Here is a 22,054-nt window from a genome sequence, read left to right as displayed (position 1 = left end):
TGTGTACATGAGAGCAGGTGCCTATGGAAGCCAGAAGATGGTGTCCGATCCCCCAGAGCTAGAATTACAGGCTGTTCAAGGTGAATCCTAGGAATCAAGTGTCAGACCTCAGAAAGAGTAGCAAGCACTATGTCTCTGACCCTGTTTCTTTTAAACGTTTAGCCATCTTTTTGATGTTTCATAAACCCTGAAAGTATTTCTTCCATCCAGGATCAACTTCATAATTTGAAGGACCTAGGGCAAGAGGAAAGACAATGTGGTGTCTTGGTCTTTTTTTCTTTTTAAGTATTACGAATTTTTAAAATGACACATCAGGGCATTGAATGCAGAGGTTGACCTAGTATTACTACAATAGTCAGTACAACATGCCAGCTCTAGTGGTGTCTTGGGTTGAATTAAAAGTATTTTGATAAAGATGAGGCAAATTTCCCAGGAAAATGTTAAAAGTAAGAATTATAACAGGTTTGATTCCTTCTAAACTCTCCCTCATGGGACTAGGCCCCCGCTTGTCGACATGAGAGTAATGATCTTCTAAATGTCTGAAGCACACACAATCCATCGGTCCCTTTCATTTCAGCGCATGCCTGTGCCTGCAGGAACGAAGCATTGATGGACTGTTTTCAGGCGCCACGGACGTTGCTGTGAGGCAGAAGCAGTTTTATGTATTGTATGAATTCTTCCTGTATATCCTTTCCACCAGAACTTGGTGGAATATTTAGACATGCCTGTAGTCTAAAGTCAGTGAGTGGAATTTTTTCTAAAAACGTCCGATGATGGCAGGAATTCCGGCATAAGATCTTATAGCGATATCGTAACTTCAATCCCTGAATAAAATATCACTTAAGCATTCCTGTCTTAAAAAGTTTATGCCGGGGGCTGGGGATTTAGCTCAGTGGTAGAGCGCTTACCTAGGAAGCGCAAGGCCCTGGGTTCGGTCCCCAGCTCCGAAAAAAAGAACCAAAAAAAAAAAAAAGTTTATGCCGACAATCACTTAAAGACGTGTAAAAATTCCTGGCGCCAAAGAGAAACACCCGAAGGTTAAGGGACAGAGTGGGTAGGTCGCCCGCTAGTCCAAGGCCAACACTGCACATTTAAAAAAAGGGGGGGCCCACCCGCTCCGGATATGCGCCTGCGTAGTAGGAATCCTCCTGCGCACTAGCCCGGCCGGAAGGGCTGGGGGTGGACGGGGGCGGGGATAAGGTTGCTAGGAGGACGCGATGACGTCCAGGCTCTGCGCTCCTCTCTGCAAATGGGCAGCGCGCGGCGCAGTGACGCTCTGCGTGCGTCACGGTGACGCTGCGCGAAGGGCACGGATCTTCGGGCGGGGAGGACATTCGGCCTCTGTGAGCCGCAACCTTGCCCAGCGAGCGGTTGGGTGTTCGCCATCTTAGGCAAGTGAACGCGGCCGGGCCTCGCCGCGGAGGGTGCGGGGTGCAGAGCCTTGAGTCCCTTGTGGCCGCCGCCTTGGCCGTGGGCCTGGCCGGGCTCGGCGTCCCTGGGGAAGAAGCTGTGACCTCCTCAAGGGCGCAAAGCCCGGCATGTCTCGCGGGGCTCCTTTGACATTGCCCGGCGCCGGGTCTCTCTCACCTCCACCCTCTGTCTCCCCCGCAGGAGGATGTTCTCGTCCGTAGCGCACCTGGCGCGGGCGAACCCCTTCAACGCGCCACATCTGCAGCTGGTGCACGATGTGTCGGGTCCCCGCAGCCCCCCAGGTCCGCCCCGGCGTTCCCGCCACCTGGCTGCCGCCGCCGTGGAAGGTGAGGTCACACCCTGCCCTGTGCGAGCACTGGTTTCGTGCTGTTCCCCGCTCTGCCTACGAGACCTGGGCCGGATAGGGAGGTCGAGGAAGGACGCTCCAGCCCTGGACCTGAGAACCGGTCTCTAGCTGACCCTGGGATGTCAGCTCTGACGCCCTAGGCCGCTGTCGGATCCTTGGCCCTCCCTCAAGGGCGTGGAAGGGCCCAGGCCCAGCGCCACTCAGTGACCTCCGTGTCCCCAAGGGAGTAGAGGCAGAGAGGTGGTAACCAACTTCTTTATCTAACCCCCAACCCATGAGCCCGCTTGGTCAGCCAAGTCTACTGGGTAAAGTGTCCTTTTTAATCACTAGTTTGTCACAGTTGCAACTCCATAAAGTCTTATTTGATTTGCCTCTTTTTAAGTCTGGAAAAGTCTCCTTTGATCTCCTTTTCCAAGTTTTTTTGATAATCTTTTCATTTGATTGTATTTGAGGTAATGGGATTGGGTGCTTTTGGTGCTAATGGTGCAGAAGGTGACTTGAAGATTATAAGAGGCGTGCGTGCATTCCTTTGAGTTTATGTTTTGGGATTCGAAGTAGCTGACTGTTTTTGTATGTTTTAAATCCTATGGAACATATGTACAAGGGAAACCAGACAGCTGAATTATAGACCTCAAGAGAACGTTACCTACATTGTGCCTATAAAACAGAAATCCAACACACACAGACACACACACACCACACACACCAGTTATTCATGGGGTGATTGGAAAACTTTCACTATCTCTTTATCACTATATCATTTTCCTCTGATTTCAAAAGCTAAAACAAACCTTTGTATGTTTTTGACTGGGGGAACTAGGCATATGTGGTTTAGTTCATAAGTGGGTAGTTGGTTAATAGCTGGAGTAAACGTTAAAGTTAGCAAGCTTTGTACATGTTAAGTGCTCCTTTTTGAATTTGGGCTGTTTTTGGAGGATGCTCTTAGTAAACTGCTTTTAGTTGAAGTACCAATGCAGGAAGTTTTAGAAAATAGTATCTCACAGATACACATCCTAATAATTTCAGCGATATGATTTGACAGTGACTTTCATATAATTTACGAAAACTCATCTTTCTACCCAATTGTGCCTGGTGGCTAAAAGTGCACAGTAGTGGTAGTGCTATAGGAAAAGGAAATTGAGTTTTCTTCTATTCCCCTAGACTTCCCGTAGGCTCTGAAGAAATAATTGATCTTTTTTCTTCACTCAAACAGAGCAGTATAGCTGTGAATATGGATCTGGCAGATTCTTTATCCTCTGTGGACTCGGAGGAATTATTAGCTGTGGCACAACACATACAGCATTGGTTCCTCTAGATCTGGTTAAATGCAGAATGCAGGTTTGTGTTGCATGCTGAACTAAAACATACTGTTGAAACAAGTTGTAAGATATACAACTTATACTACTAACGAGCTGTTTGGAGGTCTAACTACCCAGGAGGTAAGTGGATGCGCACTAATACAAGTCTGTATTAAAATGCACGGTGTGTCTTGTCTTATTACAGAGTACAGTTGTGAATTTGGCTCCATGAAGTATTATGCACTGTGTGGCTTTGGTGGGGTCTTAAGTTGTGGGCTGACACACACTGCTGTTGTTCCTCTGGATTTAGTAAAATGCCGCATGCAGGTTTGTATTGGCATGAGTGGTTTTTATTTACTTTTGTTATTTGCATTTTTGTTATATAAGTAATATATATTATGTGGGTGGGTGGATGTGGAGATAAATGGACACCTTTTGGGAGGTGATTCTATATTTAAACTATGGGAAACTCAAGCATGGAGCTCAGGCTCTGGCGGGTTGGCAGGCAAGTGCCTGTTAACTGACCTGATGTGTTTTGTGTATGTGATTTATCTTACTAATAAAAAAGTTGTTTTAAACTAAAATACAGTTATATTACTTCTCATCCGTTTGCTCCCAACAACCCCCTCCCATGCCTCCACCTCCCACCCTCTCAACTTGATGGCTTCATTTCTTTTTTTTTTTTTTTTTTTTTTGGTTCTTTTTTTCGGAGCTGGGGATCGAACCCAGGGCCTTGCGCTTCCTAGGTAAGCGCTCTACCACTGAGCTAAATCCCCAGCCCCGCTTCATTTCTTATTATTACATATTGTGCTGGAATCAAGGCCTTGAATATGTGTGCTAGGAGCGCCCTCTACCACTGAGCTACACTTCCAGCTTTGCTTACATTTGAAAAGGTTTATTTCTACTTCCTGTGTGAGGGTATTTTGTCTGCTTGTATATTTGTGCACGGTGTGCCTGGAAGAGGGCATCTGCTTCCCTAGAACCTAAGTTATAGATGGTGGTGAGCCGCTGTATGGGTGCTGGGAATTGAACCCAGAACTTCTGGAGGAGTAGCCACTGCTTTTAACTGATGAGCCATCTCTTCTGCCCCAACTCCCACTTTTTAAAAGAGCATCACAAATGAGAAATGGAGACATCCCAACTGCTACAGACTTCAGCAAGAAACAGCCCCAGCTCCATTTATTTATTTATTTTGCTATTTTTATTTCTATATGTGGGTACCCAGGGAGGGTGTCAGATCTTCAGGTCTCCTGGAGTTGGACTTACGAGTAGCTATGGGCTGGGAATTGAGCTCTGGAAGAGAACAGTATGTATTTTTCACTGAGCTCTCTCCAGCTTTCTTCTAATGCACCTCTCACATGTACAGTAGATCATTACTTGTTCTGCTCTCACTCTAAGTGGATCTTAACTGCTGCAGTTCAGTTCTGGCCAGAGGTCTTTTTCAAGGTCTACTAATTCAAGACCCCAAGTAGTCATTGCATAAGTATTTTATGTATTAACACGGGCAGTCTTGTGTGTCATCTTATGTAAAGTAACTTCCTGTCCCTAAATACTGAGGCAAAGAACATGTTTATTTCTCAAAGAAGCTCTTACTGTCTTTATAGGAAAGTTGTGAGCATTGCCTCTTCTGTGTCTTTTATAATTTGAATATCATAATTATTGAAAGAAAAGTAATCAAACATTAAAAATTTATTTGTCCCAAACAGGATTAGAAGTCTCCTTACCTAAAAGAGAAAGGAAGGTGAAATATTAGGAGGGAGAGAGGAAGGTGACGTATACCAACCCTTCTAGTACCTGCAGGAAGAGTGAGATAAGCTCCCTTACCCACATGGCTCTTAGACAATAGATACCAGTGTAAGTCCTCAGACATGCGCGTCTTTGCAGTAAATTTCAGAAGTAAAGCAATTCTGTACCTCACAAGAGATGCTGTACATGTTAAAATTGTATTTAGTTTGGTTATCTAATGTTCACGCTGCTCATGGTGTAGTACAATCTACTTAAAGGACTCCAGGGTCAGGAATACATACTTACATCTTAAGAACTATTTTATTTCTTACTTTTTGTGTTGGAATTTTATAGTTTTGACTATCTAAGAATTAAGTATAGTTTAAAGGAAGCTAGACTTTAATGTAGAAGTTGTTTATAAAAACAGTCCTAAATAGAGCCTGGAAGTCGTGGCTCATGCCTATAGTCTAGCCTCTGGGAGAGAGGCAGGAAGCGCACTATGAGTTTGAGAGCAATCTGAAATAGAGACCCTGTTTTAACCACCAAAATCCTTCCAGTCTGGGAAAAGTGCTCAGTTAAGAGTGTTTGTTAGTTAGGTAAGCATGAAGAACTTAGGCGATATTCCCAAGCACCTGTCAAAACAGTCATGCATGTCTCTAATCCCAGCACTAGCAAGATGGATGTAGGAGTGTCCCTGGAGGTCACTGGCCAGCTAGTCTGTGTCCACATAAATGCACACAGAAGCATGTATACATGAATACACCACACCAGCTTTTAAAACATAGGTGTTAGCTTATATTAAGCTAAGAACTTACATATACCTTTTTTTGTAGCTAAATTTTAAAACAAAGCACAATAGTAGAATAAAGTGTTAGATATTCTTAAATCTTATTTTTATAAAACTCATTGTAAATATCTTGGCAAATAAAAAACCATTGTACAGTTAGATTAACATAGCTGTTTCTTTTATATTGACATTTTCCCATTTTAAAGGTGGACCCTCAGAAGTACAAGGGCATATTTAATGGTTTCTCCATTACATTGAAAGAAGATGGCGTTCGTGGTTTGGCTAAAGGATGGGCCCCAACTTTGATTGGCTATTCCATGCAAGGGCTCTGCAAATTCGGCTTTTATGAAGTCTTCAAAGCCTTATATAGCAACATACTTGGTGAGGTATGTGATTTTATTTTGACATTAAATGTCCCAAGTGTTTGAGAAAGAATATAGTGCTTTTTGTTTGACGTATCTTGTTTTATGGCTGATGAAATGGCCCCAGAAATAATGAACGACATGTCTTAATGTACTCTGTTGAATTTCTGAGAATGGTCGGTATGTGTGCTAGTGTAAGAACAGTGTGGGGCTCCTTTTGTGTAGTATAGGATTACTGTATATGCATATTCAGAGAGCATATACCTTGTATTCACAAGGCTGAGAGACAATATAAACTCATTCTGATATTGTGTTATTCATGAACTGTGTAATAAGAGTAGTTCAGACAAGTCAGGTGGCTAACGTACATTTGTTTCCTAGCATTTAGGTATATTTTGGGTTTTTTTTAAGATTTAATTTATTATATATATATGTGAGCAGTTAGTGCTCTTAACCACTGAGCCATCTCTCCAGCCCTATATTGTTTTGGTGTTTTTTTTTTTTTTCTTTTGGTTCTTTTTTTCGGAGCTGGGGACCGAACTCAGGGCCTTGCTCACTCCTAGGCAAGTGCTCTACCACTGAGCTAAATCCCCAATCCCTATATTGTTATTTTTGAAGCCAGACTGTCCCATACAACAAGGCTAAACTGGGATAGACTGATGAAGTTAGAACTTAAACCAAAAACAGGGAGAGGAATATTTTTAAAGTCTCTGAAGTTACATTGTCAAGGACGTTAGATGGAAAAGGCCGGTGTGGCAGCAGTTCATATCTGTCCTTCCTGTGTGTTGACTTTTAGGAGAACACCTATCTGTGGCGTACATCACTGTATCTAGCTGCTTCTGCCAGTGCTGAGTTCTTTGCTGACATTGCCCTGGCTCCTATGGAAGCTGCTAAAGTTCGAATTCAAACCCAGCCTGGCTATGCCAACACACTGAGGGAAGCTGTCCCCAAAATGTATAAAGAAGAAGGCTTAAATGCGTGAGTGAGCATTTCCTAAATCTAGTCACGGGGGAGACCTAAGATCAGGTCCTTTTGTCTGTCTGAAAATGGCTTGATACTTATCTATATATCTGTTGACTCAGGTGGATGGGCTTGTTAGGACATTTCTGATGTACACAGTCAGTTTGCATGGTTTGGATGCCAACATGCTTCCTTAGATCCACCTTTGTGGATGAATCTTGAACTGAGTTCTACCTGTAAACTTCTTGTTTCTTGTAGTTCCAGTCCAGGAAACATCCAGCAACTTTGTTGGTTGTACAGTCAAAGGTGCTTGAGTCATTGGCATGTGAGACTAATACACCTGCATGTTAGTCCTCAGGTTCTGACGGCAGTGACACGCGTTATGCTGTCATGTGTTACTGTCAGGACTCGACTGGTGTGCGGACACTTCTGTAGACGGTGAAAATATCTGCTAAATTCACTTGGGCACCTATTTAAATTAGTGTCCTTATTTCCTAGGTTCTACAAGGGTGTTGCTCCTCTGTGGATGAGACAGATCCCATACACCATGATGAAGTTCGCCTGCTTTGAACGGACTGTTGAAGCTTTGTACAAATTTGTGGTTCCTAAGCCCCGAAGTGAATGTACAAAGGCAGAGCAGCTGGTTGTGACATTTGTGGCAGGTTACATAGGTATGACTTGTCTGTCCATCTGTCCATCCATCCATCCATTTGTCCATGTATATATTTCAGGGTCTTAGTTTATAACCCTGACTGTCTTAGAACTCAATGTGTAGACCAGGATGGCTACAGATCCACTTGCCTCAGTCCCCCAAGTACGGGATTGAAGGTGTGCATCACTACACCCTGGCTGGAATGAATTATTTAGAACACACTTGTTCATGAACTTATATACAAATTATATCACTTCCATTCTTGGTTCCTTTGTGAAGGAAAATTTCCAAAGTCCAGGAAGTATTTTTATCTTCCTGTTTTTATGTTCTGCTGGATTCTAGATACTCATTACTTTCTAAAAATCTTTCTATATAGTTCTGTATATGCCACCCATCACGCTTGACAATGCATCTGTAACTCTGTTTCCAGGTGACATGGTGCCCTTTTCTCATCTGTGTGGGCATACAAAGCATGCACATGGGTACACACAACATATATGCAGGGAAACACTCATGCATGTAATGAGTAGATCTAAGTTTTCATGTTTTGAATAGTAAAGTTGAAGCCAGTGTGGTGACACATGCTTGTAATCCTAGCACTTGGGATGCTGAGGCGGGAATTTTACTAGAGTATCTTGATTTTCTTTTTTACTTCCCTTTCCCCACAGCCGGAGTCTTTTGTGCGATTGTCTCTCACCCTGCTGACTCTGTGGTCTCTGTGCTGAATAAAGAGAAAGGCAGCACTGCCTCTCAGGTCCTGCAGAGGCTTGGCTTTAGAGGTAAGTTAGGCTCTCCTGGGACCTGGCACTGCTTGGGTAGATGGCGCTGGTTTGTACGCTCACCTTTCTTCTCTGAACCAGGTGTATGGAAGGGGCTCTTCGCCCGAATCATCATGATTGGCACTCTGACGGCACTGCAGTGGTTCATCTATGACTCTGTGAAGGTCTACTTCAGGCTCCCTCGCCCTCCTCCACCTGAGATGCCAGAGTCTCTGAAGAAGAAGCTTGGGTTAACTGAGTAGATATACATCAAAGTAACATGGACTGAATCTGCTTGTTGATCAGTGTTGAAAGTGCAAAGGAACTTTTATATATTTGACAATGTAGGAAATGTCTGTTCCTGATACAATTACTGTAGTACCCTTGCTTAAAGCAAGAGTTTCAAACTTACTGCTAAATAAACCCATCTATTCATGATGTCTATGAGTTTGTTATTTTAAAAACTAGTATTGAAAAAAGATTTAGTCCTAAAATCAAAAAATTAAGGTACCCTCCCCTAGGAAAAAAGTGTAAGCTAACCATTGGTGCTATTCTTAAATTGTCCCCTTACTTAAGAAGCTCCTGTATTAGGAATAGTCTTGGGTTTTCAGAAACATAGTTCATTAAATATGGATAAACACTGAATTGTTGGTTTTTGGGGTTTTTTTGACAAGCTAATTTTAGCATAGCAAATTTTTGTCCCATGTTTCCTTTTTAATGTTAGTGGATTTATTGACCTGTCTTTGTAAAAGGGGACACAAATTAGGTTCATTCTTAGGAAGTTAAGGACCAAAGAAGGATTGCTAAAAATTACCTAAGGTGACCTGCTTTTCACACAGCCAGACTGAATGGATTGCCAGCTGTTTTCTGTTGGATTTCTTTAATGAGAGAGACTGCTAGACAACCGAGGGAATCTGGAGATGCAGCCTCATGCATACTCCTGGGGTTTAGTGGGAGGGTTTAGCCTGCCTTTTAACATTACACTGATGTTCAGTTTTCTGCTTGTTTTATTCAGAAATACAAAGGGCCCAGTTTATGTTTTCCTGATTTTAGCCTTGAAGGGCTAACAGTCTCTATATTATATAAAGAATGTATGTATGTGTCCATACATATGTGGGAGGGGCTTGGATAATCCAAGAATTCTGTTTTAAAGTCTCCCCTTTGTATCCTTGGCTGCTGGTCTGAAGCTTACCACAGTGAGGCTAGTCAGGTGATCCTCCTGCCTCAGCTTTCTGGGATTACAGATAAGCGACACTACAGCTTGTTTCTGCAAGGATTCCAATAGAGAGAAATGCTCTTTTTCATTACAAATCTGTTTTCTAAGATCATTGAACTAAGTTTAAGAGTTGTGCATCTAGTTAGCTGCATATTAAATACACCTGAACTGAAGAGAAAGGAAGGGTCATTAGGTTTGAAATTGTTAGGGGAAACTTCTGGGGAAGTCAGTTTCTGGTTCTAACCAGATGGTCCCTGTGATACTTAGTAACCGTGGCAGTGTGAATTCCTTACTGCCTGTTGAACTGTCTGGGTCTCACATCTTTTCATTTGCCTGGGCTATTAGCATATTATTTTGCATGGTGGTTCTAGGGCAGCTGGGTCTTGGTTAGCTTTTTTTTTTTTTTTTTTTTAAAGATTTATTTATTTATTATATATAAGTACACTGTAGCTGTCTTCAGATACACCAGAAGAGGGCATCGGATCTCTTTACAGATGGTTGTGAGCCACCATGTGGTTGCTGGGAATTGAACTCATGACCTCTGGAAGAGCAGTCAGTGCTCTTAACCGCTGAGCCATCTCTCCAGCCCTCTTGGTTAGCTTTTAAGGCTTCCAGTAAAAGCAAGGCTGAAAAATTTCTATCATACAATAATTACCTAGGAACACAAGGAAAAGGAAAGTAAAAGATTGTGAGACAGGCCCTCATCATACACTCGTGGCTGGTCTCTACCTCGGAGTCTCCTTCCCGGGAGTTGTTGCTGGTGTGCGTCACACCTTGCGTAAGACTGAATTTCTTGCTAGCATGGTAGAGCCAGATGGTAAGAACGAGCGGAACTGGGGCTGGAGAGATGGCTCAGCGGTTAAGAGCACTGACTGCTCTTCCAGAGGTCCTGAGTTCAAATCCCAGCAACCACATGGTGGCTCACAACCATCTGTAATGAGATCTGATGCCCTCTTCTGGTGTGTCTGAAGACAGCTACAGTGTACTTATATATAATAAATAAATAAATGTAAAAAAAAAAAAGAACGAGCGGAACTGGAGATAGATTGGTGCCGCCAACCCAAAATAGATCAGGGCCTAAATATTCAGGGCACAGTTCGCTGTCTGCTGCTGAGGCATTGTTATTGCCATGTGAAGGTTTCAAGTTCCCTTGAACAGGTGTTATTTATAGGTGTTGGTACAAAGTATGTTGTGTTTAAGCTGTTGACAATTGCCCTCTCCAGTTAAGAGTGCAAGGCCATTCCTAATTGCTATACAAACTTTTGTTCCTCAATCCAAGTAAATGTCCACTTAAAGATGTATTAATTCAGCGGGGCAGTAGTGATGCACACCTTTAATCCCAGCACTCAGGAGGTAGAGGCAGGTGGGCCTCCTGGAGTCTGAGGCCAGCTTGGTCTGCAGAGCAAGTCCCAGGGCAGCCAGAGCTACACCATGAAACCCCGTCTCTGGGAAAACCCACCCCTGAAAATTTAATTAAATAGGTGTATACCTGTAACCCCAGCACTTAAAAGATAGGGGTGGGAGGATTGCTAGTGCGAGAACTTCTGGTTTCAGATGTACTAATAAACACACTAATAAGTATTCAAGTCTATATATGTTGGATATTTTGGCTTTTTACATCTTACATGTCTAATATAGACGTGAGTAAGACATCCATGAGGGAGGAGTGCATGGGATTGGCAGTTGAGTTGGGTTCTATTGAAATTGAAAGACAAATGACATTTCCAGAAGCTTCTCGTATAGTCACTTCTAAGAGCGATTACATCTCAAAGGCAGATTTTGCTAGATTGTTTGCCCTGTTGGGTGCACCCAAATCAAACTGATAAACAAGTGGCTTTATGAGTACATTAAAAACTTAAAGAATTGTTTTGGCTATATTTTAACTGGGCTTATTAACATTTCTGTGATTCTAGACAAGGGTCCAGAGTGTGCTGATTTAAGTCAAAGTCTTGCTGTTAACTTGGGAGTTACGTAATACTTCCTTAGCATATCACTATGGATACAAATACCATATCAAGATGTGTCACAGTAATTTTTCTCTGACACAGAATCATTCATTCTACCAAAAACAAACAAAACAGTCATAAACCAAACTTGAAAGTTTGTGTTTCTTTATAGCATTTAGGTACCAGTGCATAAAGCAAAAGGAAGAAAGGCTGGTGTGATGGCCCAGAGGTTAAGAGCACTGGGGAACCTGGGTTCAGTTCCTAGCTCCCTTATGATCAGGCACAACACCCATGTGCATAAAATTAAAAATTAAGCCTTGATGGTTAAGAGCACTTGTCCTTGCAGAGGACCTAGGTTTGATTCCCAGCACCCATGGCAGCTGACAACCAACCATTCATGATTCTAATTGCAGGAAATTCAGCTCTCTCTTCTGACCACTTAGGACACCAGACATGCATGGAAGCAGAAGACTCATAAATCTTTTTAACCCATTTTTCCTTTTTTATTGAAAGTATTCTTCTCTCATACAATATATCCTGATTACAGTTTCCCTGCCCTCTACCCCCACTTCCCCTCCCCTCCTGTTCCACTTCCTGTCTTTTCATTAGAAAAGAACAGTCTAAGAGATTACAACTATCTTAGTGTTGTGTTGCTGTGAAGAGACCCCATGACCATGGCAACTCTTACAAAGAAAAACACTTAATTGGGGCTGACTTACAGGTTCAGAGGCTTAGTCCGTTATTGTCATGTCGAGAAGCATGGTAGCATGCAGGCAGCCACGGTGCTGGAGAGTTAGCTGAGATCTACATCAGGATCTGCAGGCGCAGGAAGACCGTGAGGCACTGGGCCTGGCTTGAGCATCTGAGACCTCAAAGCCCACTCCGGTGACACACTTCCTCTGACAAGGCCACACCCACTCCAACAAGGCCACACCTCCTAATAGTGTCACTCCCTATGGGCCTGTGGGAGCCATTTTCATTTACCAAGACAACCAAACGACAAAGTAAAATAGAATAAGGTAAAGCAGAACCCATCATATCGAAGTTAGACAAGGCAAAGCAAAAGAAGGAAAAGAGCCCCAAGGACACACACAAAAATCAAAGACCTGGGCTGGAGAGATGGCTCAGCGGTTAAGAGCACTAGTTGCTCTTCGAGAGGTCCTGAGTTCAATTCCCAGTAACCACATGGTGTCTCACAACTGTCTGTAATGGGATCCGATGCCCTCTTCTGGTGTGTCTGAAGACAGTGACAGTGTACTCATATATAAAATAAATAAATCTTAAAAAAAAAAATCAGGGGTTGGGGATTTAGCTCAGTGGTAGAGCGCTTGCCTAGGAAGCGCAAGGCCCTGGGTTCGGTCCCCAGCTCCGAAAAAAAAGAACCAAAAAAAAAAAAAAAATCAAAGACCCACTCATATATAGTCCTATAGAAAAACTAAAAGCTATAATATATATGTAGAGGACCATGCAGGCTCTGCTTGTTGCTTCAGTCTTTGAGTTCATAATGTACCTTGCTTAGCTAATTGAAAGGGCCTCGCTCTCCTGTTGTCTTTCATGGTGGCTTCCCCCCCCCGCCCCCCCGGAGCTGGGGACCGAACCCAGGGCCTTGCGCTTCCTAGGCAAGCGCTCTACCACTGAGCTAAATCCCCAACCCCCTAAATAACTAGTTTTTTTTTTTTTTTAAGATTTATTCATTTATTATATATAAGTACACTGTAGCTGTCTTCAGACACACCAGAAGAGGGCATCAGATCTCTTTACAGATGGCTGTGAGTCACCATGTGGTTGCTGGGAATTGAACTCAGGACCTCTGGAAGAGTAGTCGGGTGCTCTTAACCACTGAGCCATCTCTCCAGCCCCTCCTGTTGTCTTTCATCCCATCTTGTTTTCTGCCACCTCTGAAGGGTTCCCTGAGCTCTGAGGGGAAGGATTTGATAGAGAAATCCCAATTAGGCTCTTGAAGTAAAATGTCTGCTCTGTATTTCTGTATCTCCATCTGCAGAAGCTTCTCTGATGATGATGAAGGCACTGGTGTATAAATATAGCAGAATATCATTAGAAGTCATATCTTTTTTTTTTTTTTTTTTTTCGGAGCTGGGACCGAACCCAGGGCCTTGCGCTTGCTAGGCAAGCGCTCTACCACTGAGCTAAATCCCCAACCCCCCTTTTTTTTTTTTTTTTTTTTTAAGACCAGTAGTATTTGGTTTCTGGGCTATCTATATTGTCTCTGGGTCTTGGTCACCCAAGCAGTGTTGAGTATGGGTTCTGTCTCACAGAGTGAACCTTAAATCATCAACCAGACATTGATTGGCCACTCCCCTAAGTTCTGTGTCACCATTGCCCTAGCATATTTTGCAGGCAGGACAGATTATATGTCAGAAGTTCTGTGGCTGGGTTGATGTTTCCCTTTTGGTAGCCTGCAGGTTACCTTCAGTAAACAAAGACACTAGAATGTTGAAGGGGTGAAGGCTCCATGTAGGCACCAGCTGGATTTGATGATCAATGAGTTATGTGGGTGCTGTCCTTGGCAGTGATCTGCCCACCTTCCAGTTTGCAGAGAGCAACAACAGCCTGGGTTGTTTGGAGATTTTCATGGAACGCCCCCCCTTGGCCAACGGCTCAACTGAATGCAACCCAGTCCCGACACTGAAAGCCTGGTTTGCTGAAAAGAGATGGCCAGTTGAAATTCCATGTCCCCCCTTATTAGGTGACCTCATTAGGAGCACCTTCATATGTTTTAGGAAGTTTCCACCGCTCTAGGTTTCCATTTAGCCCCCAAATGCCCCTCGGTTCCAGCTGTCTCTCTCCACATTCTTTCCCTCTGCTGTATCGTCTTTCCCCTCCCAGCTTTGGTACGACAACTGGGCTGCAGTGGAGACGTACTGCCCAGGCTGTTGTGTGTTTTTACCCCAACATATTTTTACTAATTGTTTGGGGGTGTCATACAATGCACCCTGATCACACAAGCTTCTTATTCTTCCCAGGGCCACCTTCCCACCCTTGCACACCCCGCCCCCCCCAAAAAAAGCAAAGGAAAAAAACCCCACAAGTCCAATTTGTGTCGACCATATACTCATTGGAGCATAGTCAAACTCCCAGTGGCCAGCCCCTTTAAGAGAACTTAAGTCCTTCCCCACCCTAACCCTCTCCAGAAGCCATCAGCTGTGAAAAGCTACATTTCAGAATCTCTATCATGATTTTTAAGGACTCTTCAATAGCTTCCTGCTTGAAATTCCACCCTCCCTCCTTCCCTCCCTTCCTTCTTTTCTTTTCTTGGGAGGGGGCCATCACAGAAGCCTTTGGTATCTCTCATTCTCAATTACGCGTCTGCAGTCATCAATACCACTGCAAAAGAAGCTCCCTTGCCCATAGCAGCTTCCTACAGCGCAGACCACCCGACATCAGTTCGGCCATGGGTATCTCCTTGGCCTGTGGCGGTAGCATGCCCACAGAAGTCTTTGGGGAAGATGTAAGGCAGAAAGGAACCATTCTTCATCTCTGGTATCTTGTTGCTAGAGCTAGGGAGGTCAGTATGTCCTGGGGCAGGACCTATGTAAGCTCCATGCTGCGCTAACCATCCTGCCCACTGTCCTGCTGGCATCCTGGGTATGACATCCTGATTGCAGCCTGCAGGCATTGCCTCGGACCCTTGGCACTCTTCTTCCTTAAGGAGGATTAACAGTGTGAATGGCGGCTGTATGCCTAGCCAGTCGGCAGCGACAGGGCAAGGTGGGGCAGGTGGTGGCCCAAGCCTTTGTCCTCCCATGCTCCACACCTGTTACCTCAGTGGTGTCTCCTGCTCCGCTTCTCTCCACCGTGTGCTATCTTTTTTTCCAATTCCATGAAACCATTCTTAAAAGCATCTTCCAATGAGACCTGCCTTTTTTAGTTGTCCTGGAGATATCCTCCACGAGTCTCACCGTGAAACCTCCTTGGGTCTCTCAGTCTCCTCCGAGTGGCCCTTCGGTACTGGTTCTGGAGACCAGCGCCATCTTGAATCTATTAAATGGATTTTTTTTTTTTCCCGGAGCTGGGGACGGAACCCAGGGCCTTGCGCTTGCTAGGTAAGCGCTCTACCCGCTGAGCTAAATCCCCAGCCCCTATTGGTGTCTAGGCGTCTGGGTTTGGCAGGATTTTTGGTCTGGGTGCTGATTTCTGGATTTGTCTCTGTTGAGTAGGTGTTTTAAAATTTCCTTGGTTTCTGTTTTCCATTTTGGATTTGCAGATGGGTGTTGACTATTTTCCTGCCCTGCTGAGCTGGTGCGCCTGCTGGGGTACTGGAATGAGTTTGGGAAAAGAGGGTTGGAGAAGGTCTTTGCGATCCTGGCCGGGCCACAGCAGATCTTCTGCTACAGATCTGGGATGCGACGGGGTTGGGGGTGGGGGTGTTGGAGTTGGAGGAGCAAAAAGGAGGTGTGGATCTGGCCTTTGTCCTGGGAGGAGCGACCCTTGGGTTAGCAGCTGGTGCCTAACGGGTTTGGGGGCTGGAACAGTGTACTGGCTGGTTTTGTGTATCAACTTGACACAAACTAGAGTTATCACAGAAAAAGGAGCCTCAGTTGAGGAAATGCCTCCATGAGACCCAGCTGTAAGGCATTTTCTCAACAAGTGATCAAGGGGGGAGGACCCAGCCCATTGTGGGTGGTGCCGTCCCTGGGCTGGTGGTCTTGGGTTCTATAAGAGAGCAAGCTGAGCAAGCCAGGGGAAGCAAGCCAGTAAGAAACATCCCTCCATGGCCTCTGCATCAGCTCCTACTTGAGTTCCAGTCCTGACTTCCTTTGGTGATGAACAGCAATGTGGAAGTGTAAGCTGAATAAACCCTTTCCTCCCCAACTTGCTTCTCGATCATGATATTTGTGCAGGAATAGGAATCCTGACTAAGACAGACAGTGTGGGGAAGACCTGTGGGATCCACAGGAGATGGGAGTAGGGTGGGGAAGGCTGCCACAGGTATTCTATTGAAAATCTGGAAGGAGACTGGGGGGCTTGGATCTGGGGGAACCAAAGGAGAAGAGATATCTGTTCATTTTATTTATTTATTTACTTACTTACTTACTTACTTACTTACTTACTTACTTGAGGCAAGGTTTCTCCATGTAGCTCTGGCTTTCCTGGAACTCAATCTGTAAACCAGGCTGGCCTCAAACTCAAGAGATCTGCTGCCTCTGCCTCCTGAGTGCTGGGATTAAAGGCATGCACCACAACTGCCTTGCTTGAATAAATAAATCCTTAAAAAAATAACAAGAAGAAGAGTAGGAGAAGAAAATACTTGAATGTTAATACTTATTTTTATTTCATCCTTTTTTACTTTAACTTTTGGAATGTTTTTAATATTTACTTCACAAAAATAATGTTAAGAATTTCAACAAAAGCCAGGCTTAGTGGCACATGGCTATTACAAAAAGAAATAACTTACTTTTATTTTTTGTTCATTGATGTTTGCCTGCATATATATATTTTTTTTTTTTGTTCTTTTTTTCGGAGCTGGGGACCGAACCCAGGGCCTCGCGCTTCCTAGGTAAGCGCTCTACCACTGAGCTAAATCCCCAGCCCCGCCTGCATATTATTTTTTTTTTAAAAGATTTATTTATTTATTATATATAAGTACACTGTAGCTGTCTTCAGATACACCAGAAGAGGGCATCAGAACTCTTTACAGATGGTTGTGAGCCACCATGTGGTTGCTGGGAATTGAACTCGTGACCTCTGGAAGAGCAGTCGGGTGCTCTTAACCGCTGAGCCATCTCTCCAGCCCCTGCATATTATTTTTATTATTTTTTTTTCTTTTCTTTTTTTTCGGAACTGGGGATCGAACCCAGGGCCTTGCGCTTGCTAGGCAAGCGCTCTACCGCTGAGCTAAATCCCCAACCCCTATTTTTATTATTTTTTAATTAATTAAAATTTCTTTTACATCACAATTGCTACCCTCCTTCCTGGTCTCCCCTCACAGAGTCACTCCCCACTCACCCTTCCCCTTCTTCTTCTTACCTCCCCTAGGTATCCCCCTGTCATAGTTAGGGTTTCAATGCTGTGAACAGACACCCTGACCAAGGCAACTCTTATAAGGACAACATTTAATTGGGGCTGGCTTACAGGTTCAGAGGTTCAGTCCATCATCATCAAGGCAGTGGTGACATGGTAACATCCAGGCAGACATGGTGCAGGAGGAGCTGAGAGTTCTACATCTGCATCTGAAGGCTGCCAGCAGAATACTGGCTTCCAGGCAGCTAGGATAAGGATCTTAAACCCCACCCTCATGGCAACACACCTACTCTAATAGGTGCCACACCTTCTTTTTTTTTTTTTTTTTCTTTTTCTTCTTTCTTTTTTTCGGAGCTGGGGACCGAACTCAGGGCTTTGTGCTTGCTAGGCAAGCGCTCTACCACTGAGCTAAATCCCCAGCCCCAGTGCCACTCCTTCTAGTTGTACCACTCCCTGGGCTGAGCATATGTAACCTGCACCCTGGCACATCAATTCTCTGCAGGCTTAGGTATATCCTCTCCCACTAAGGCCAGACATTGCCCGCATATTTTGTTATGTGTCTGGGTGAAGGTGTCAGATCTCCTGGACTGGAGTTAGGATGGTTGTGAGTGGCCATATGGGTGCTGGAAATTGAACCCAGGTCCTTCAGAAGATCAACTAGTTCTCTTAACCACTGAGCCAGCCATCTCTCCAGCCATGGGACAAGCCTTTTATCAGCAGGCAGAGACAGGTGGATCTCTGACTTTGAAGCCATCCTGGTCGACAGAGTGAGTCCTAGGACAGCTAGAGAAACCCTGTCTCACAAAGCCAAAACACAACACAAAACAAAAAAACCCAAAGAAAACAAACAAAATAATTACCGCAACAAGATGGCTTTGGTTTGGGGTTGTCTTTTTATTATTTTTAATTATAATTTTAATTTTTAATCATATTTTTGTTTTTGTCTTTTTTTTTCTTTTTTTTTTTTTTTTTTTTTTTTGGTTCTTTGGAGCTAAATCCCCAACCCCTGTTTTTGTCTTTTTAAGACAGGTTTTCTACCATGTAGTCTTTGCTGTCCTCGAATTCACTCTAGACCAGGCTGGTCTTGAACTCACAGAGGTCTGTCTGCCTCTGCCTCAAAAGTACTGAGATTAAAGGCATGTGCCACAACTGCTTGGTGTTTTTTTAAAAATGAATCTCAAATGTCTATTTGTTTTTTTTTTTTTCTGTCTGTGCTGACAATTGAGCCTAGGGCCTTATGCATACTGAGCTGTATTCTCAGATTTTTAAATAGCTGATTTCTTTACTTACTCATTTAAAATGATCGTATTTTATTAATTCATATTTTATATATACGAGCATGTGTCTGAATGCGTGTGGACTTGTGTCTGCCTCAGTACATGCGTGTGTGGAAATCCAAGGAAAGCTTGTGGGAGTTGGCTCTCCTCCCAGGTGAGTCCTGGGGGTTGAACTGAGGTCAGTGGCAGGTAGAGGCCTTTACCTCCTAAGTCATTGGACCTGATTATCTCTTTATGAGACGAGGTGTCCTATAATTCTGGCTGCCCTGATGCCATGCCTAGTGGGTTGTTTCTGTTGTTCTTTGCTTTGCCTGGTGACAGGCTCTCATTACGTATCTCAGGCTGGCCTTGAACTAGAAAAGGTTCTCCAACCTCAGCCTACCAAATGCTGGGACTACCAGCATGGACCACCGTGTTTGGATTCATACATGTTTTTGAACAAATGAACGAAGTGGGTAAGGATAAGGGTAAAATGACAGGAATGGGAAGCAGGTAGTTACAACCAGCTGAGCCAGAGAAAGACAGGGCACTGTTCAGCTGCTCAGACTGTAGCTGAAACCTAACACTTGGTTGAGGAAGGACAGAGACACTAAGGAAGGTTAAACACTAAGTAACTACTGTCCAATGGATTTTATCCCATAGCCTTTTCAAGGACAGGTAGGTTAGGCTGAGAGATGCTCAGCGGATAAGAACACTAATCCATCACTGTACTTCTTACCACACTATAGATTACTTCAAAGTTTCTGTAATTAGAATTGCTAATGTCATTTTTTAAAAGATTTATTTATTTATTTATCTATTTATTAGTATACTGTAGCTGTCTTCAGAAATATCAGAAGAGGGCATCGGATCCCATTACAGATGGTTGTGAGCCACCATGTGGTTGCTGGGATTTGAACTCAGACCCTCTGGCAGAACAGTCAGTGCTCTTAACCACTGAGCCATCTCTCTAGCCCACTAAAGTTATTTTTTTAAGTGTGTGTATGTTGTGTTAAATAATAAAAATGGAGGCACCATCCCATGTTAGCACTGGCCGGCTATTCTCTGGCCCCAGTGGTCTCGCCGCCTCCATGGCTAGCCCCATGTAGCGACCACCCGTCTCATGGTTAACTGTCACAGATCCCTGTAATCCAGTAAAATCAAAACTCTAGAGGCTTGTAATTTATCAGTCAGACTTATATCAGTAAATTCTCAACCCACAAAACGAACACACAATAAACTCAGAGCTAACTGATACTGATATAAGCTGCCCACTTAGATTGGACAAATTGTCCTGGAATAATCTATCCCTCAAATGATATTCATAGCTACCTGTGGCTTTTAAAGTCACATCGAACTGGGTCGTCCCTTTCTTTCTCCATCTTCCTTCCATCCTTCCTCCCTTCCTATCTCTTCCACCTCTCAAAAATTCAGCACTCAGCCCACCCTCCTTTTCTACCCTCCAATCACAGACTCTAGCCTTGTCTTTCACCTACCCTCACCATGCACGCAGGCATACGTGTGTGTGAGCGTGTGTGCGTGTGATGTCATGTATGTAGGTGTCAGAGGACGGCTTGTGGGAGACACTTCCCTCCTCCAATCATGTGGATTCCAGGTTTGAATTCAGGTTACCAGACTTTGGTGGCAAGTGCCTCTGAGCCATTTCACCGACAGCTAAGGTCACTTTAAATGTGGGCTCTCCTTTTCAGGTTGTTTTGGCTATGTCTGTTCACATCACCACAAGAGTCATGCTTTTCTGAGGCAGAGCCATTGTAGTGTGGCAAGGCCTCTGCACCATGTTGGTTTATACCACCAACACTGTTCTAGATGTTACTTTCTGACACTATTTTAGGTGACCACTTTGCTATGACTATTATCTCTCTAAAATCCATATCTAACGACTACTGTGAGGCCTTTGGCAGATGACTGGGTTCTCAAGGAGGAGTCCTCAAGATCAAGATTGGCGCCTTCATAAAAGAAGCCCAAAGAGCTGTCATGCTAGGACACAGTGAGAAGACATTCTACAAACCAGAAAGCCCTCACCTAACATGCGCCCGCCCAAGCCTTGATCCTGGACTCTTCAGCTTCCAGAACATCGAGGAACAGATTTCTGTTATTTTTAGGTTACCCTGATTTTTGTTATTTCTTTTGTAAAAACGATTTTATTGTTTTTTATGTGTATGGGTAGCTTTGCCTGTATCTATATCTGTGTAGCATGTGTATGCCTGGTAGGTAGCTGAAGAAGCTGGAAGGGAAAGTCAGAGGTCCTGGAACTGGAGTTACAGACAGTCGTGAGCTGCCATGTATAAGCTGGTAATCGAACCTGGAGTCCTCTGGAAGGGCAGTCAGTGCTCTCAACCACTGAACCATCTATCTAACCCCTTGGTATTTCTTACATAACAGCTCACAGTAAGACACTTTTGTTCCTTTTCTATTTCCTAAAACCAGGAAGGACCTACTGGTACTAGAATGTTTTCCCTGGCAGTAACCTTTCTAGTAGTGTCTTTCCCTCTGATTGGGTAATATATGCTAAAGCTGTGATTCCCCACGGGGGCATTCTTCAGCAACGATGCAACCACACATGTGCTTCCGGCAGCCAGAGTGGCAAGTAGAGCCAGAGCTTGCCCTGTGTATATGCTCCCATTGCTGGCTGGCAGTGTGAGAGTTACTTTTTGATTGCTGTGACAGAGTACCTGACATGAGAGGACAGGTCTGCTTCGGCTCACTCATGGCAGGTGTAGTCTGTCCTGGTAGGAAGGGCGTAGCTGGCGGAAGTGTGAGGTCCAGAGTAGAGATGAGTGCCGCTGCTCCACTCACTTCTGTCTTTCTCCTCAGTGCCTCGTCCCAGCCCACGGGGTGGTTCATCTTCATGGTGGATATTCCCAACTTATTTATGGATCTCTGGAAATGCCCTCGTAGAAATGCTCAGAGGGTTGTCTGCCAGGGGCACGTGGCAACTTTCACCATAATTACTTTGTAAATTCAAATGTTCAGTCTGTTTCAGTTTATTACTGGAGGCTGGAGAGATTGTTCAACACTTAAGTTCTTGCTCCTTGGCTAGAGGACCCGAGTTCTGCTCCCAGTGCGCACACAGACACAGAAGACCCAGACCCAGACCCAGACCCAGACCCAGACCCAGACCCAGACCCAGACCCAGACCCAGACCCAGACCCAGACAGACAGACAGACAGACAGACACACACACGTCAGACAGCTCACAACTGTCTGTCACTCGAGCTCCAGGGGATCCAGTACACTCTCTGGCCTGCACAGGCAGCCACCCACATATACATAAGAGTAAGTTAAAAATACGGAACAAGGGGCTGGGGATTTAG

At 44.3% G+C, this 22,054-nt stretch overlaps 1 protein-coding gene and 1 non-coding gene across 6 annotated transcripts; both read left to right on the top strand.

The window, feature by feature from the left end:
- The first annotated feature begins 1,293 nt into the window (after nucleotides 1-1,293).
- Nucleotides 1,294-8,757, top strand: Slc25a3 (solute carrier family 25 member 3). Of its 5 annotated transcripts, none has more exons than NM_139100.2 (8): nucleotides 1,294-1,391; nucleotides 1,612-1,757; nucleotides 3,281-3,402; nucleotides 5,794-5,973; nucleotides 6,746-6,927; nucleotides 7,408-7,580; nucleotides 8,230-8,340; nucleotides 8,422-8,757. In NM_139100.2, the coding sequence occupies exons 2-8, from the start codon at nucleotides 1,616-1,618 to the stop codon at nucleotides 8,580-8,582; spliced, it is 1,071 nt and encodes a 356-aa protein (NP_620800.2). In that variant the 5' UTR covers nucleotides 1,294-1,391; nucleotides 1,612-1,615; the 3' UTR covers nucleotides 8,583-8,757. The 5 variants fall into 5 exon arrangements, with proteins under 5 accessions (NP_620800.2, NP_001257717.1, XP_087411850.1 ...); NM_001270788.1 differs by lacking the exon at nucleotides 3,281-3,402 and adding an exon at nucleotides 2,991-3,115; XM_087555724.1 differs by having other exon boundaries at nucleotides 1,340-1,391; nucleotides 3,281-3,738; nucleotides 3,854-5,973.
- Nucleotides 7,092-7,337, top strand: Snora53 (small nucleolar RNA, H/ACA box 53). The gene has a single exon (XR_015626270.1). It is a non-coding gene; the product is annotated as a small nucleolar RNA SNORA53 (small nucleolar RNA).
- Nucleotides 8,758-22,054: the final 13,297 nt, after the last annotated feature.

The sequence above is a fragment of the Rattus norvegicus genome, chromosome 7 (genome assembly GCF_021556685.1).
Source record: "Rattus norvegicus strain SHRSP/BbbUtx chromosome 7, alternate assembly SHRSP_T2T, whole genome shotgun sequence".
NCBI lineage: Eukaryota > Metazoa > Chordata > Mammalia > Rodentia > Muridae > Rattus > Rattus norvegicus.
Note: the sequence above shows the minus strand (reverse complement) of the source record. Positions and strands in the feature narration are given on the sequence as shown.